Below are 17,101 nucleotides of genomic sequence, written 5' to 3' on the forward strand. Positions count from 1 at the left end.
TGTTTTTATTTAGTCACATTTTTTGACACATAAAAAGGTTATGTTATCTTTTGCCCTAGTGGTCCTAGTTAATAGATTATGCACATTTCGGCTATTCAGCATCGTCAGATTGTCGTATGAGAGCCTAGTGGTGTGTCTCTAGTTCAGAACAAAACACACAACCACCTAGTTCGTTACTTAAAGAATAATTGGCTGTTGAACATATTTTTAACATGCCTCTTCAAGCAGACAAGTTCTTATACAAGGATCTGGCGATGGCTGACTAGCCGGACTGTGCATAATCCATTAAGGATGTATGTAAACCACAATGCGACAACAGGTGACTTTTTATTGGTTAAATAATTGGTCCAGAAAAATAAATTATTTTAACAAAATATCTTGCCCTTGTGTTTGCTGATAGGCCATGAACTAATACCAAAATAATCAGAACTTATGATACTCTAAATCGGCTGTGATTTACCACTATAGAGAGGAAAACAACCATGGGTTATACATCTAGAGAGCTTGAGTTTTTAAAATTTCATATACTCCAAGTACCACACCAGTGGCCTCTGCATAGGTAACAATGTTTTAAAAACACCACTATTAGCAACAGATAAATGAAGGAAAGTAACAAGGATTTTTAAATGTTTTCTTTTAGGTTTTAAAATGTCACCATCATATAAAAAAGGTTTTAAAAATGGTTTTTTTAAGTAAAAATTTACACTTATTATTATCTGGTAAGTGAAGCCCAAAAGAATTTGCACAAATGAATGATACCTCGTCTAAAAGCATGCCAATTAAAAACTTGTCACGAAACTCACCCGATTTCGGCATATCTGGGAGATGCAGTGCCAAGTGTCCGTTTCTCCTAGCCTCATCCGGTACTGGCACTGGCGAGGTGTTTCAAGCAGAGCACACTTCCTACAAGATACAAAACACACTTATATTTTGATGTTAAGGATGTAATACTGAGCACAAGGGCCTCTAGTTCTTAAATTATATAGCAGATGCAGGCCAAAACCATAAAGAACTTCATCCGAATATTCAAATGTTTGCGCACCACAGGAAGTTGTGTTTTTGCACCCCTAATGATGCTGCTGGAAGTCACTTCCAGTCCTGCTCGCGGCAATGTACGTACATGTGAATTGATAGGCTTATCTTTAATCATTCGTTTTTATGTAGGCCTAACGTGTTAAATGTCTCAACTCATTCTGACGATACCTTCAGAAATGGATCTTTTTGTATACCTGACCATGGCGGAGTCAAAGAACCACCAAAACATATGTGCAAGTTTTAATATACGACATACAACAGTACATGATAAGGATTGTCCAACGATGTAAAAACTACTGGATTGCGCTCTCAGTAGCACTGAGGGCGCTGTTTTCGGTCTAGCTCCCCCCACCATCTACTGGCAGTAGCCGACGCAGCCCATACACTCAACATTGTAAAACGCGCCTTTTTAAGTTGCTGCTCTGTTTAAATATATAGATGTAAAATATTGCTAATACATGCCAAAAACTGTTACTATTCTAAACTTTATGTCTTCTTCTTTTCGTGCAGAAAATAACACATTTGAACTCTTAAAACCCCTACTACATTTGTCCAGTTTTTACCGCAAATCTATGCTTGACATTAACGTGATAGGCATACTTTTTTATGACCTATTTTGTAAGATACATTGTCATTAAACATTGAAAGAAAAAAAATATCCCGTTTACGTCAAACATTTACGTTACCACTGCGGCAAAAACTTAGTAAAATTATTCTAATGTTTATGTACTATTTTTTCAAATAATAAAATAGAATTTCAAACACAAATATTGTACTTTCTATTTCTCCTTTGTAATCACTTATTATTTTACCATGTACAATTTGGAACTAGCAATATCAGTTGTCTAAAAACATCTACAAAACGGTTTAGTGAATTTTAGTGAATTTGTAGTTTTAAAGAATTCAAATGGGTTATTTTCTGCAAGAAACAAAACAGACATAAAAGGTTTAACTAGTAAAAACAGTTTGACAAGCGTTAGCAATATTTTATCCCTATAAATTTCAACAGTGCAGCTAATAAAAAGTGTGTTTTATAATGGTGAATGTATGGGCTGCGTCGGCTTCTGCCAGTAGATGGTGGGGGAAGCTCGACCGCGCGGCCAACACTGAGCCAGCGATCCATGAGTTGTTTATATCGTTGGGATTGTCTGACAAGGTACACCAAATATGCAAGGTTTTTACCATTATCAATCAATTGAAAACTGCAGACACAAGGTCTGAAGAGTCTTAAATATCTTTTCCATTGGTTAGCCTAGAGCAGATCCCAAAAGGACGAGACTAAATAGCTACCTGATCTAGGCCAATGTTATATAAGAAATTATTAGGACTGGAATTATGTTACAGGGCTCCCGGCTCCGACCAACACCGACCTGAATGGGGATTAGTAATTGGGGCTGACCTGGACCTAGGTGACCACTGCTGATCCATGCCGAGCAAACTGCTACATCGCAGCTTCCTGTGGAAATCTACAACCACCCTCCACCATACACCTGGTTGCTTCTTTCTGCTATTTAATAGAGTTGTTTAAAGTATACTCAAACAAGCATTTATTATTGTATATTGATGTAGTTGTGATAATAAATAAATAATATTTATTGTTATTATGGTTTTTCAATCCCCTCCAGAATTTGTGACCGTTTTGTACCAGAACATGTGATGGTTCAGTATGCTTAAACATGAACCCAATCAGGACTCAACCCTTTGGTTCAGCTTAACCAGTTTGCAACTTTAGGTTTTAAGGGATTTTTTTAAGGGCAGGCTTACCAAAATGAGAATGAGATTACTATAAAATAGTACAGAAATACATAACTTACAAAAAAACATTTGAATATTTCACTGTCACTGACAGCATTTTCAACCAAGAAGGATTTGAGTTGTATTGATGAATGATCAATGTTTTTTTGATCATGAAAGCAATATATAGCTACTTACAGTAATAAATATTAATGTTTAAAATGTTTTGTGAAATTTCACTGTGATTACCAATAATCCGGACAGTTTGGTTATCTGTCCACTATCTGATCCAAATTAGTTCTGATTAGCTCTAGTTTAACTGTATGTGAAAACTTATGTAAGTAGTAAAATCCCCAACTATTCTGATCAAATGTACAAGATAAAAAAAATAAATACAGTTAAAATATCCATGACTCACTTGGGGAAGTGTGTCCGAGTTTTGTCGTTGACAGCCTCTATGTAGATTGTTCCCGACTGTATTGCTCTTCGCACATCTTCACCGAGCTGTGTGTTGTTGAACGCCAGACAGCTGTCGATGTCTTCTCTGTAAACTCGGCTGACAAACTCACTCTCCTGGTCCAGCGTCGGACTCTCCTTCCACGCTAGGAACTCTCTATGCAACACAGGGTCCACCTAGTAAAACAATAATGTAGCTGAATTCCAACAGCCTTCCACACTTCAATAAAACTTTAAAATATCTCTTCTGAATGTTTCTAAAAAATGTCGCCCTCACTTTATGTATTTTGAGAATATAACACTAAGTTCTTAAAATAATAAAAGCACTATATAATTACTAAATCAAATCTCAATGGTAGACTGTATTTTTGCTCACTGCAGATATAAGATGATAACTAATACCAATACCTCAGGGTAAAAAGACAGTGTAGGTACAGTTCTGACATTATATAAGATCTACCACTACAAAGCTGGCGCTATATGAATTAAGACTTCAAGGTCAAATTGAGTTGACTTGAGGGTACTTGAGGGTATTATTGGAAATGCTTTTTTGTACTGACTGGGAGCAGGTTATGTATGGTATAACTGACTCTATATCTTTGTTTTCATGTTTTTTCCAGAAAATTTGCAACTCAATCAATTTCTATTGTAAGAAAAAAATCATAAATAGTTCTGATAACAAAACGATTGGGTTACCAAAACAAAAATGGTACACAACCGAACTTGCAGGTCTTAAGCAAGAGATTTTAGTTGTAAGTAAGGTCCTTAAAGAATCTTTTTCTTCTAATCCAAGAGTTTGTGAACAACTTAGAAATCTAAAAAAAATGTATAGACAGAAAATCATTAAGGCAAAACTAGACTTTAATCAAAGACAGATTGAAAATAGTAGTAACAAGTGTAAAGCTGCTTGGAATATCATAAAATCAAACACCCAAAACTTAAGAAATGAGCCTTCACCAAATATTACACCATCTCAATTTAATGCATATTTTGTTGAATCAGTTCAGACTATAAAACAGAGCATAGGCAACCCAAATCTTTTCCCAAAGCATTTTGTCAATAATACTCAGGTTGCTCCAGTAAAATTCAATTTCAAATTAGTAAACCAAAAATGTATCATTGATGCTATTAAAAAATTGAAAAACTCAAATTCATTGGACTGTTACAACTTGTCAAATAATATTCTCAAAAAAATAATCCCTGCTATCGTACACCCTTTAACTGTAGTAATTAATAGTCTTTTATCTGATGGACATTTCCCAGAACAATTAAAACTATCCCGCATCTGTCCTATTTTCAAGAAAGGAGATAGAGACAAACCCGAAAGCTACAGGCCGATTTCAATAGTTCCGATTCTATCTAAGGTAATTGAAATAGTAGTTTTTGAACAAATTTATGAGTTTCTTGAAAACAATAACCTTTTTTCTACTTCACAATTTGGTTTTCGAAGTGGTAGATCAACTTTAGATGCCATTGATACCTTAGTTTGTGATGTCATTGAAGCCTTTGAGTCAAGGGCCTTTGCTTGGGCCACTCTGTGTGACCTGAGCAAGGCTTTTGACTGTGTGAATCACCAGGATCTTTTGATGAAACTTCAACACTATGGCTTTGGAGATACCGTTCTTCAGTTTCTTAAATCTTATCTTAGTAATCGAAGACAGATTGTCTCTGTTAACGGTGAGATGTCAAATGAGATAATAGTGGATTGCGGAGTGCCTCAGGGGTCCGTACTTGGACCACTCATGTTCTTAATTTCTATTAATGATCTTCCAAGTAACATTTCAAAACCTACTAAATCTATTTTATATGCAGATGATACAACTTTCTTTTCAAAGAGCAGAACAATAATTGAATTAGAACAAATAACCCAAACTGCAATGAGTGATGCCTCAGCATGGTTTCAGTCAAATAATTTTCTTCTGAACAACAATAAAACTCAAAATATTCTTTTCAGTTTAAGACCCACGGATCACGTGTTTCATAATATACAACACAGTGTGAAATTCCTAGGTATGCACATTGATAACCAGCTCAGCTGGGAATCCCATGTAGATTATCTATCAACAAGATTATCTCGCGTTGTTTATCTAATTAGAAGACTGATCTCACTTGTTGACAGTAGCTATGTAAGAATGTCTTATTTCGCCTTTTTTCAAAGTATTTATCGCTATGGCTTGATATTTTGGGGAAGCAATTCAGGAATTCAGGATATTTTACTGATTCAGAAAAATATTGTTAGAATTATATGTAATGAACATCCTGATACTCATTGTAAACCTCTTTTTATTAAACTTGAATTCCAAACAGCTATTAATTTGTACATATATGATATCATGGCTTACAGCCTTAAAAAATTACCCTTTCAAACCTTATGTAATGATATCCATAGACACAATACGAGAAACAATTTAAATATTAAAAGAAGTTTTTTCAGATTAAATTTGACTCTAAAAAGCCACATAGTGATGTCACAGGTAATATATAACAAACTCAGTAAAATTGTTCAATCATATCCAACACGCTCTTCCGACTATTGAGGACAACAATGCTTTTAGGATTGGACTATTTACTGTAGAAGAGGTGTATGCAGCCATCAACAGTCTTAACAATAGCTCTTGTTTAGATATTTACGGAATTAATGTCCCCATCTTGAAGTTAGCTTCTAGTTACATAAGTGAAGTTTTGACTTACCTATTTAATCTTTGTATAACACAAGGCTGCTACCCAAACAAGTTCAAGATTTCTAAGGTTATACCAGTCCATAAAAAAGGGCCTAAAAATGTCATTGCTAACTATAGGCCTATATCTATTATCCCTGCAGTGTCGAAGGTCTTGGAACATCTCGTACATCGTAGATTTTCTCAGTATCTTGAGGATAGTAACCTTTTAGCAAGTAGTCAGTTTGGCTTTAGGCCCAAACACAGCACTGTCCAAGCAACCCAGGCACTGATATCAAATTGCTTTCAAAGTTTAGAGGCCAAAAGTGGTATAGTGTTCAGATCGTACGACATGTCTAAGGCCTTTGACACAGTGGCTCATGATCTCCTTGTGAATAAGCTTTCTTGCTATAACCTTGATGCTGTTTTGGTTAGGTTTTTTCAATCTTATCTTAGTGACAGATGGCAAAAAGTCTATCTAAATGGCACTTATTCTAGCCCTGTTCGAGTGCCCCACGGAGTGCCCCAAGGCTCTATATTGGGCCCTACCCTGTTTATACTGTATATAAATGACTTACCTTGTAATATTAATGACTTATCTGTAAAAAGCTTTCTTTTTGCTGATGACTTGGCCTTGTGTGTACGGGGTAACTCTTTGAATGATGTTACAGACACATTGGACACAAAATCTGCTGTTATTAACGACTGGTGTAATGCAAACAAGTTATGTCTTAATGCTGATAAGACTCAGGACCTGACTATTAGTCTAAGCAGTAATGGTAATGATGTAAACACTCTGAAGTTTTTGGGTTTTCATTTGCAGTCAAACTTGAAGTGGTTTTCACATGTAGATTTTGTAGCATCTAAAATTGTAAAAGGCATATTTATGATAAGAGCACTTAGGTCCACTGTTTCAGATGATGTCCTTATTTGTATATATTATGGCCACATTCATAGCTATTTGTCCTATGGTACCTCACTGTGGGCCAACAGTTTTTATGCTAACAGGCTGCTTTTTACTTTACAAAAGAAGGCGGTGAGGTTAATTTGTAGTGTGAATAGAAGAACACATTGTAAGCCCCTTTTCGTGAGTCTTAACATTCTCTCATTTCCATCCTTGTATGTTTTGGCAAGTTTGTTGTATGTAAAAGAAAACATTTCTCACTTTGAAAAGATATCTGATGTTCACAACTATTGTACTAGATCTAAAGATAATCTGTCTACACTAAGGCATAAGTATACAGCCACTCAAAATAGTTTTGAGTACCAAGGTGTTAAAATGTACAATTTCTTGCCTGCATCCATCAAAAACCTGTGTGTTTCAAAATTTAAACATGTTTTAAAAACTACTCTAACCCAGGCTTGCCTGTATAAACATGAAGAGTACTTTGGTTTAGAGTTTTAGTTTTAGTTGCCATCTTGATTGTTTTCTTTTTCTTTTGACGATTGTCATGAACTTTGTACTCAGTTTTAACGACAATAAAGCATTTCATTTCATTTCATTTCATTTCATTTCAATGTTTTTAAAACAATTTTATAATTGGCTTTTGAAAAATCCCTTTTATTCCCTCTCAGAGTTTTTAGAGAAGAAGAAAATTGTATTTTAGCTTGTAAGCTTTATATTTTATGACCTTATGACTAGTTATATTCTTGACTGTTGCTAATACATGTATAATGTCAATGAAAAATAAAGATTTCTATTCTATTCTATTCTATTCTATTCTATTCTCAGGCAGAGGAAGCAATGGGGTGCCAATTTGCGTAATGACTTTCACATTTAGTCTGTTTAGCCTGTAGCAAATTTACCTCACGCAGGCATTGTAGAGTTAATACTTAAAAATAGACCAATCTCAGCAACGGGTTCACTAGTTTAAGTTCAAAGAGAGGGGTGTTCAACCGTGACGTCAGAATTTAAAAAATTAAAAGCATGGAAGGTTAGGCTGTCAGCAGTGCTTGTCATTGTACGTTCTCAGTATCTAATGCAACCTTTAAGCCAGTAGAAAAACATTAACTCTATTTAATGGTTTGAAGTTTATTTTTAACAACAGTGGGTTGGTGGGAGGATATTATTGTTTACATTTTTCGATTTTTCATCCCAATAGTTGAAGACAAAAAATGACTCGCGATGGAAAATATCTGCAGTATTTTCTCATGTAGCTAATCAAATACCCTAATCTACACTTTAAAAAAACATCTTTTCAAACGCACATAAAATGTCCTTATGTAATTTCTACTGAACCAACCTCCAGACCGTCCTTGACTTCCGCAGGTTCCGTGGTGGGGGAGGAAGGTCTCTCCTTGGTAGGCGAGTCTGGGGGGGAATTCTCCCTTCCGTACTTCAGGTTAAAGTGGGACGGAGATCTTCTATGCTTGCGGAACAGAGGGTTGCCTGAAAATATTTAAAAGTTAATTATTTTAAATTTTAAATACCTAACAAGATTCAATTTATAGTTTTTATTTACAGTTTATTTATAAAAAAAATTTTATAAACCTTAAAACCAACTGTCTGATTTATTCTAGAAACAGCTGTGCTTGATTAGTAACGATAACCTTTGTATGATATTGGACTTTTTATAAATCCTCCTTACGGCCACACAGGCGTTTTTTTTCATACACGAACACAGCGTGAAAACACACAAAAATTTGAGCAGCATTACAACGAATACGTGCCTACTACTGAAGGAAAATACACTGCGTGTTACATTCCCCATTACATTTAATGCTGCTCATATTTATCGCATGTTTTCACACTGTGTTTCACATGTATGAAAAAACGTCCTTGTGGCCGTAGCCTAAAGAACACCTTCCTTCAGTAATCTCGGCCATAAAATTCACACTCTGGTGTGTTATCAAACAAATGTTGTATAACCTATTTAATATGACATTTTACCCATAAAATCCATGGGTCTATATATGCATATGATTTCTTAGTATATTCCTGTATGTATATTGTAGGATTTATAGTAATGTGATCAAAATGGTTAACCTAAAACAATAATTTGGCTTTTATTAGTATGTACGTATGAAAAAATTAACCATACACAAAACACAAATTTACAATTCAATAAAAGATACAACCTGCTACATCAATCAAGTAACAATAAATCACCTGAGTTAGCAGACTCGTCCTTGGCTTTGGGGTCGATCTGTGGGTGTAGGTGAGGATTGGGCTTGCTGGGTGTCGAGGTCAACACTAGAGTCTTCAACGCAGTCACCTCCGCAGTCAACACTTCCACCTGCATCGTACTCTCCCGCAGAGCCTTCTCCGCAGCAGCCTGTCTCTCATTGGCTACCCTCACCATGTTGTGAGCCTCCTGGACGAGTGACACAAATTTGATTGATTCAATGAAGTTATTTGATGGATAAGTATTGGATGCAAATACCAGTATGCGATGATAGCTGTTACTGGATATGATCAGCTGTTAGTTTGTCCAGAAGCACTATAATCAAAAACAACAGCTCACTCAGTGCCATGACAGTCTACATGACATTAAACCAAGCGTAAGATCTTAATACATTAATATGTTGCAGAGCTTTTCATATACTTTTTGAACATAAACTATATTAACTCTTCTGTACTGTTCTTCCCTTTCTTTTTCCTATGTACCAATTTGCATTATTTAATTTCTTATTCATCAAACAGCTGTCTTTAGTTCTCTAAACTGTCCAAATCATCTTTGTTTTCATGTAACTTCAAATAGGGAACAGAAAAAACATATGATAAATTTGTCCGTTTGCTAACCTCAAAATTGTAATAGTCCCTATACAGTATTATGAAAACGCTGATATTTACACAATATTTGAAGTTATGTTTGTAAACAACAGAAATGTAAACATTGACGACGAATTTGTATAACCTCAAATTATGTGGTCTAATTTTGAAAAGATTAGAAGGTACAGTATGATGAAAGTAGTTGGTTCATCACACGGAGCGAAAGTATATTTTTAGTACTTATCGAATTTCCAAAAAGAGCCACTTTCGCTCCTAGTTATGAGAACTACAATTTTGTACCTATGTATTAATTTTAGGTCGTTGTATGAAAATAATTAGCAGTACATTAACAAAAGAGATACAGAAACTTCAGTAGAGCTTAAAAAAATCAACACCTCATACTTGACTAACCTAAAGGATCAATACTAATAAAATATATCTTCTTACACCATCCGATGTATTTACATTTTAAACAATAACCATTAGGTAAATATAAAATATATTTTAAAAAGTTAATAAATTACTGCTGTACTTAAATAAAACTACTTGGAAATTTTGGATAGTAGTCCAAAATTTCCAAGTAGTTTTTAAGTAGCCTGGTCTATATTGAACACATAAATGATATTCCAATTTTCATGGGTTACACAGTTAAAATACTCTATTACAGTTCTTCTTTAATGTGTCTTCAATCAGTTAAAAACCTTCAAATAATTCAACCCGCCGACATCTTACACATTACAATTCAGCTCACATAACACATTAGGGCGATGTGAACTCCAGAATCAGAGTGAAACAGGGAAAGTAAGATAACGAAGGGAATTGTTTCAAGTGAAACTTTGTCTCGAACATTCTCACAGTTCTCGTCTATTGTTTCACAAACTGACTTCGACTTCATTAATACGTGACAAAGCATTGTTCTGCGTTAATAATGGTAATTCATGAAATCTGACAAATGTACTTTCCATTAATTACTATGTACTCATTATGAGGGGAAATAGATTTAAAAGATTAAAATATGTTCAAGGAACTTGTTTTGTATTTGATGAGAAGTCTATGCTCATTTGAAACTTATTTATACCAAGCAAAAGTTGCCTGAAATTAATATTTGAAATTGTTCATGGTACTTCTTACCAGTTTTGTAAAAAAAAAATTACTTTCAGTAGGCTTAAACGTATTTATAAGTTATTGTTATAAAATAGTATTGTAAATATATTGTTATTGATTTTTGTCCTATTTCTTTTTTAATCACTATCATTTGATGATTTGATCATATTTGTCATTAGTATCAAATCAAATATCATGTTTAATTAATTATCGTGTTCAAGAAAGTATGACACAGTTACAATTTTTGTCAGTAAAATGTCATGGTTATGTTATCAAAGAGATAAGGGCAACTAACAATATACTGACAGAAAAAAAAGAAAAGCCTCTCACTCTCACATAACATAGGCTACCACCCGTCTGAGAGAGATTTCCGCTATCAGGAATATTAGAAATTGAAACAATAAATATTTATGGAACATGAGAGATGATTATTAATTATTAGGCCTAATAATAACTTTGTTGAAAGTAAATAAAAATATAATATAAAATAAGATAAGTTTTCTTATTTGGATGGTTGGTGAGCTCAACAATTGGACTAATAAGATCCAGACAAAATGAGACAACACAGGTATTCCTAGGCTCTCCTAAAACTAACAGTGACCAAAGCACAAAGCAAAAAACACACAAAGCACAAAGAAGAAAACATGAAGACTGGGTTCTTTATTTGTTGAAACTCAAACAAAACATTATAGAAGTGTGTTCACCAAAAACTTGTTCTAATTATTTTTTTATTTATTGTCCTCCTTTTATTCGTTGTATTGAGCCAACCCTTCGGTATCCAATAGTCAATGGCCAACCACAACAGAAGGTTTTATAACCATTGTTGTTTTATGCTTTTATTTAGTGTTTTAGTGAAAAATAAAGCATGTTTTTCTTCTTTCTTCTGCTTATTCATTGTCCTTGATTTGAGGTGAAAACATTACTGAAAATTGGTTTTAAAAATATATAAATAAAAATTACATGGGGACCAAAGAGCTAAAGGAAATAATCTAAAACTTGAATTTTTTGTATTGAAACGGGATATAAACAAGTAAAATATAAAGTGTTACATTGCTTAGAAGATGTTTTGAACTCAAATAAGGACAATAATAGCGAATCATACTCCGTGTTGTTAAAACAGTCTTGTAAACAAAGTCAGTTGGTGAATCAGCCGTAGAGGTAAACATCATTAAGTTTATTGATACAAACCTCCATTACATTCCTCTTTGGTTGCTTGATCTATAATTATAGAATTCCATTATCTGTATTTGCTAAGGGGGGGGGGGGGATTTTTTCCGTGAGTTTAATTTTAGCAATTGACTTTAAAGTGATTACCTTTCCACAACTTTGAAAACTGTAAATGCTAATTACTTTTTTATTTAGTTCAAAATTTTAAAAGTGAAGATATGTTTTTTGTTTATGTTTTCATAAAAAAGTTACACCTTATATATAGTGGACCACCTGCATCCATTTTTTACCAATGAAATTTTCAAATTTTGTTATTCAAATAGAACATTTTAGAATGAGCCACTCACTGAAAGTGTTACAGTCTGATAACTCTGTTTTATTCCATACTTTTTGTTACCGTACTGAAATAGTTTATTCAAGATAAAATATGCTTTGTTTAGTATTGTTAAGTTGACCATCCAGTTTGGCTTGATTAAAAAATATACTTATCAACAGAAATCATTAAACTACATGTCGGCCCCCGCTTACAAACTAGCTAAAAGATTAGAGAAAATTGTAAAAATGAATGTCACATTTAATAATAGCCACAGCCTAAAAAATAGTATGGATCTAGTAAATAAAATCAAAGACATAAAACCTAATGACAGACACACTCTAGCCTCTTTAGATATCTCCAACCTATATACTAATGTACCCGTCCTAGAAACTTTAAAAATACTACAGAAAAATCTGACCGAAAATTCTAATTTGAACCAAGATGAAATAAATGAATTGATGCTTTTACTGAGAACAGTACTCCAACAAAATTATTTCAGTTTCAATAATGAATATTTTACACAGAAAGAAGGGCTCGCTATGGGGTCACCTTTATCAGGAATATTAGCAGAAATATTCCTGAATGAAATGGAGAATCAGCATTTATGGACAGACAATACAAAAAAATACAAGGACCGTATCATTTTCTACCATAGATATGTTGACGATATCATCATCATGTATAATGGCAACAATAGACAAATCCAGCTTTTTAACAATTATTTAAACAACATTCATCCACAGCTAAAATTTACAATAGAATTTGAAGAAAACGAAAAACTCAATTTCTTAGACCTAACACTAACAAAAACAAAAGATAAGATTGTATTCAGCATCTACAGGAAACCTACAGCCAAGATACCACCATTCATGAAACTTCCCATCACCCCTTCCAACACAAGATAGCAGCATACAATAGTTTCATTCACAGAATGCTCACCGTCCCCCTAAACCCCGATGATTATGAAAAAGAGATAAACATAATTAAATACATCGCCGTCTCAAATGGATACAGCCCTAAATTTATTGATAATTAATTTGACCAGTAAACAAATAATCAAGAAAAAAGCCATTACTAGCACTGATAACAATAAAGAGCGAATGGAGTATGTATCAGTTGAATTTGGAACCAACCTCTCCCATACACTGAAAAACCAGATGAAAAAGCATGGCAAAATTGTAGCCTTCAAAACATCTAATAAACTCCAAAATAAACTCCAAAATCTCCTTTCTGTAAAAAATACACCACAGGATTTTTGTCAAAAAACAGGAGTTTATAAAATAACCAGTAATGACTGTGATAAGTTTTACATTGGCCAAACTGGAAGGCCCTTTGTAAAGAGGTTTAAAGAACATCTTCCCAAGAAAACCATCGTTCAAAAATCAAATTTCGCCGACCATTTGGTAGCCAGTAACCATAGTTATACTGATATAACAACAAATTTGCAGCCTTTACATATTTGCCAAAAAGGCCGAACAATGACGGCATTGGAACAGTTCGAAATTTACAGAGCCTCTAAAATTGAAACAAACAACCTGTTAAACGACAAAAACACCCTGCAATCCAACATTCTTTTTGAAACCTTAATACAAATGAATAGTAGCCGAAACAAAGCTGCACTAGCTACGTCACCAGGACAAAGGTCAGATCACGACCAACTACTGTCTTCAAATAAAAAACTAAAAACAGGCTTTACCTTCGTCACTGCAGCTCAAATTCTTGTTGTGTAACTATGTTACGGCCGTTTCGGCATTCAGGGTGTCTAGTTTATTTCCATTATAAAATTCAAGACTAATTCCAGACTTTTCAAGACTAATTCCGGATTTTTCAAGACTAGTTTTTTCAACAATTAGTGCGTGTTGATACCAAAATGTATCGATTCTCGATTCTTGATACCGATACCAATTTTTATAGCTTAACCAAATTTTCTGAATAATACTACACCAACCCCTGTCTTTGTCATAAAGTAGTATTATGATAATGTGGTGTTTTCAAGTAAAGAAATAATGCAGCAATAAAAAATTCTAACTAGCAAATTTGTTTTTTTTTATCATGAAATCTTCCACGTACCGTACGTTTAGACATCATCATTGACTGCAGCAGTTACAGAAACGTGATCGTCGTCGTCCGCGATCACGGCAAAATCATGAACATTTCCCGGGGCCTTGTAGACATCAATGTCATCATCGTCGTCTCCCGCTGTCTCAGAAACGTCATCGTCATCGTCCGCGATCGCGGCAAAATCATGAACATTCCCCGCGGCCGTGTAAACATCATCGTCGTCTCCCGCGGTCACGGAATCGTCATCGTCGTCTCCCGCGGTCACGGAAACGTCATCGTCATCTCCCGCGGTCACGGAAATGTCATCGTCGTCGTCCGCGATCGCGACAAACTCATGAACATTTCCCGCGGCCGTGTAGACATCATCGTCGTCTCCCGCGGTCACGGAAATGTTATCGTCATCGTCCGCGATCACGGCAAAATCATGAACATTTCCCGCGGCCGTGTAGACATCATCGTCGTCTCCCGCGGTCACGAAAACGTCATCGTCGCCTCCCGCGCTCACGGAAACGTCATCGTCGTCGTCCGCGATCGTGACAAAATCATGAACATTTCCCGCGGCCGAGCAGATATCATCGTCGTCTCCCGCGGTCACGGAAACGTCATCGTAGTCTCCCGCTGTCACGGAAACGTCATCGTCGTCTCCCGCGGTCACGGAAACGTCATCGTAGTCTCCAGCTGTCACAGAAACGTCATCGTCGTCGTCCACTATCGCGGCAAAATCGTGAACATTTCCCGAGGCCGTGTAGACATCATCATTGGTTTTTGCGATTACGTAAACGCAAGACGACGATCGCGGCAAAATCATGAAAATTCCCGACTTTGAAATCAAATTTAAGACTAAATCCCGACTTTCAAGACCATTTTGAAATTCAATACTAATTCCCGACTTTCCCGATTTTCCCGACTACTAGACACCCTGTATAATGCCATCGTCAGACTACAAAAACACAAACTCGGCTGAAGTAGCGTCGTTGAAGTTTAAACACGTAACACATACGAACAATAATATACATTTAAAATATTTACAAAAACCGAACAGGCCTGTCGTACTAACGGGTGACATGTTCCCGTTCCGAGCAAAAACCGACAGCGAACGGGAACATGTCACCCGTTAGTACGACAGGCCTGTTTGGTTTTTGTAAATATTTTAAATGTATATTATTGTTCGTATGTGTTACGTGTTTAAACTTCAACGACGCTACTTCAGCCGAGTTTGTGTTTTTGTAGTCTGACGATGGCATTATAATGCCGAAACGGCCGTAACATAGTTACACAACAAGAATTTGAGCTGCAGTGACGAAGGTAAAGCCTATTTTTAGTTATTATACAGCTCAGGGGCTAAAACATGGATTTTAATACTGTCTTCAGTCGAGTCTCGACACACGTCTGGCGCGCCTCCATATCCTGCCCGTGCACGCGTAGCAAAAGTTAAAAATGTTAATTAACGGTCGACCGGTTTTTATGTGTGTTTTGTGTTGTGAACATCTTACGCACCTCTTCAGGGAAGTTAAGTGTAAACAGTTCTTATACGGATCCGACAATGGCGCTCGCGCCGAAATGTACATAATCCACTAGGACAACACTTTGGACCACAAGGTGACAAGCAGGTATTTTAACCTTTTATTTATTAGAAATCATTAATTTACACCAGTACACTCTCTCAGTGACGAAATAGAATGTCTAAAGGCTGTCTCATGTTAAGTTGAGGCAGACTACCTGACCAGAGGGTAGAGCAGGACAATGGCTAGGCCGGTCCTTCGACGGACCCTCCCGACCCTTGGAGTAAATCCCATTAACCACGCTTCACTGAAAACTTCACTTAAAACCGTAAATATATTGATTAATTGAAAATATAATCAATTCGTCATATCTGAAAATAATGTATTCTAGGTTATAAAAAACAAAATGTTTCATGTTCGTCCCATGCAAATCGGCCGACTTGAAGTATTAAAACAAACTTATAATTTGTCTTTTGTAGTACAAAATTAATTTATAAGTCGGTATTAATAGTGCATCTATCAATATAAATAAAATTAGAGTTTTATCTGTAGGTTGTTCAGAATTATATATTTTTAGCGGTTTTTTACATTTTATACATTAAAGAAGTGAGATTAATAATAACCATGTGGATTAAATAACGGGGTTGATTAATCGCAAGGGCAATATGTAATTGTAAATTAAATCAAATAACTAGCCACCATCCAGGTCAGGAACCTGAGAATCAGTGTGTATCAAGTTGTACCGGTTGTACCCTACTCGAGTTTTGATAACGGCGCCAAAAGCCTACAATCGAGGTTTCCACTCATTAACATAATTATTTCTCATTATTTCAAATGCTGTTGTGTAAAGTAAAAAATTACAGCTGCACTGGGTAATCGCGGATGTTGCTGCTATCTCGGAAGATCTTCGCAATTTTGCTTTATACGTAACAGTCCAATGTGTCAAATCACATATTTTACAATGTGTCTTTTTTCGGTTTTGACTCACCGCTATTGCATTGCTGTTGCTGGACCATACCGCGAAATTTGTTTCTGAGAAGTAGATTAACGTAGCCTCTTAATAGTTCGGACGTCCGGTTGCAAAATGTTACAACTATGTACCCAACTAAATTACAGCTGTTTCGGCAGGGAAAAGGATCATCATGATCATATTAGGTCGATGATCAATAATACTAATTAGGTAGTATATACTGAATATAATAATTATATTAATATAATTAATGAATTAATTCATTTTAGAATATTATAGACCATACTTTTATTATTCCTAACGCAGAGAAAGTTGAACTGTAGGGCCTAACTCACTAACTTAAAAATCTCATACCTTTTTGTAATAACTACACAATTTACTTCTTCA

General features: G+C 35.2%; 1 protein-coding gene and 1 long non-coding RNA gene across 4 annotated transcripts in view; one reads left to right on the plus strand and one right to left on the minus strand.

Moving 5' to 3' along the window:
- LOC128984666 (uncharacterized) overlaps nucleotides 1-2,636 on the plus strand; it is a 28,122-nt gene extending 25,486 nt beyond the window's left edge. The window contains exon 4 of the long non-coding RNA XR_008489998.1: nucleotides 2,380-2,636. This is a non-coding gene — a long non-coding RNA (uncharacterized LOC128984666). The remainder of the gene's footprint in view (nucleotides 1-2,379) is intronic.
- Nucleotides 1-17,101, minus strand: part of LOC128984664 (guanine nucleotide exchange factor for Rab-3A-like) — an 87,271-nt gene that overhangs the window by 7,345 nt on the left and 62,825 nt on the right. For all 3 annotated transcript variants that reach the window (XR_008489997.1, XM_054404000.1, XM_054403999.1), the window contains 4 exons: nucleotides 8,992-9,196; nucleotides 8,126-8,271; nucleotides 3,188-3,402; nucleotides 804-903 (listed from right to left, as the gene is read on the minus strand). Coding sequence is in view for 2 of the 3 variants with exons in the window: in XM_054404000.1 (XP_054259975.1) it covers nucleotides 804-903; nucleotides 3,188-3,402; nucleotides 8,126-8,271; nucleotides 8,992-9,196 (666 nt within the window). In the remaining variant the exon portion in view is untranslated. The remainder of the gene's footprint in view (nucleotides 1-803; nucleotides 904-3,187; nucleotides 3,403-8,125; nucleotides 8,272-8,991; nucleotides 9,197-17,101) is intronic.

This window comes from Macrosteles quadrilineatus, unplaced genomic scaffold, assembly GCF_028750875.1.
Source record: "Macrosteles quadrilineatus isolate MER2022 unplaced genomic scaffold, UCM_ALF_1.0 Scaffold_2__2_contigs__length_208266976, whole genome shotgun sequence".
Classification (NCBI taxonomy): Eukaryota; Metazoa; Arthropoda; class Insecta; order Hemiptera; family Cicadellidae; genus Macrosteles; species Macrosteles quadrilineatus.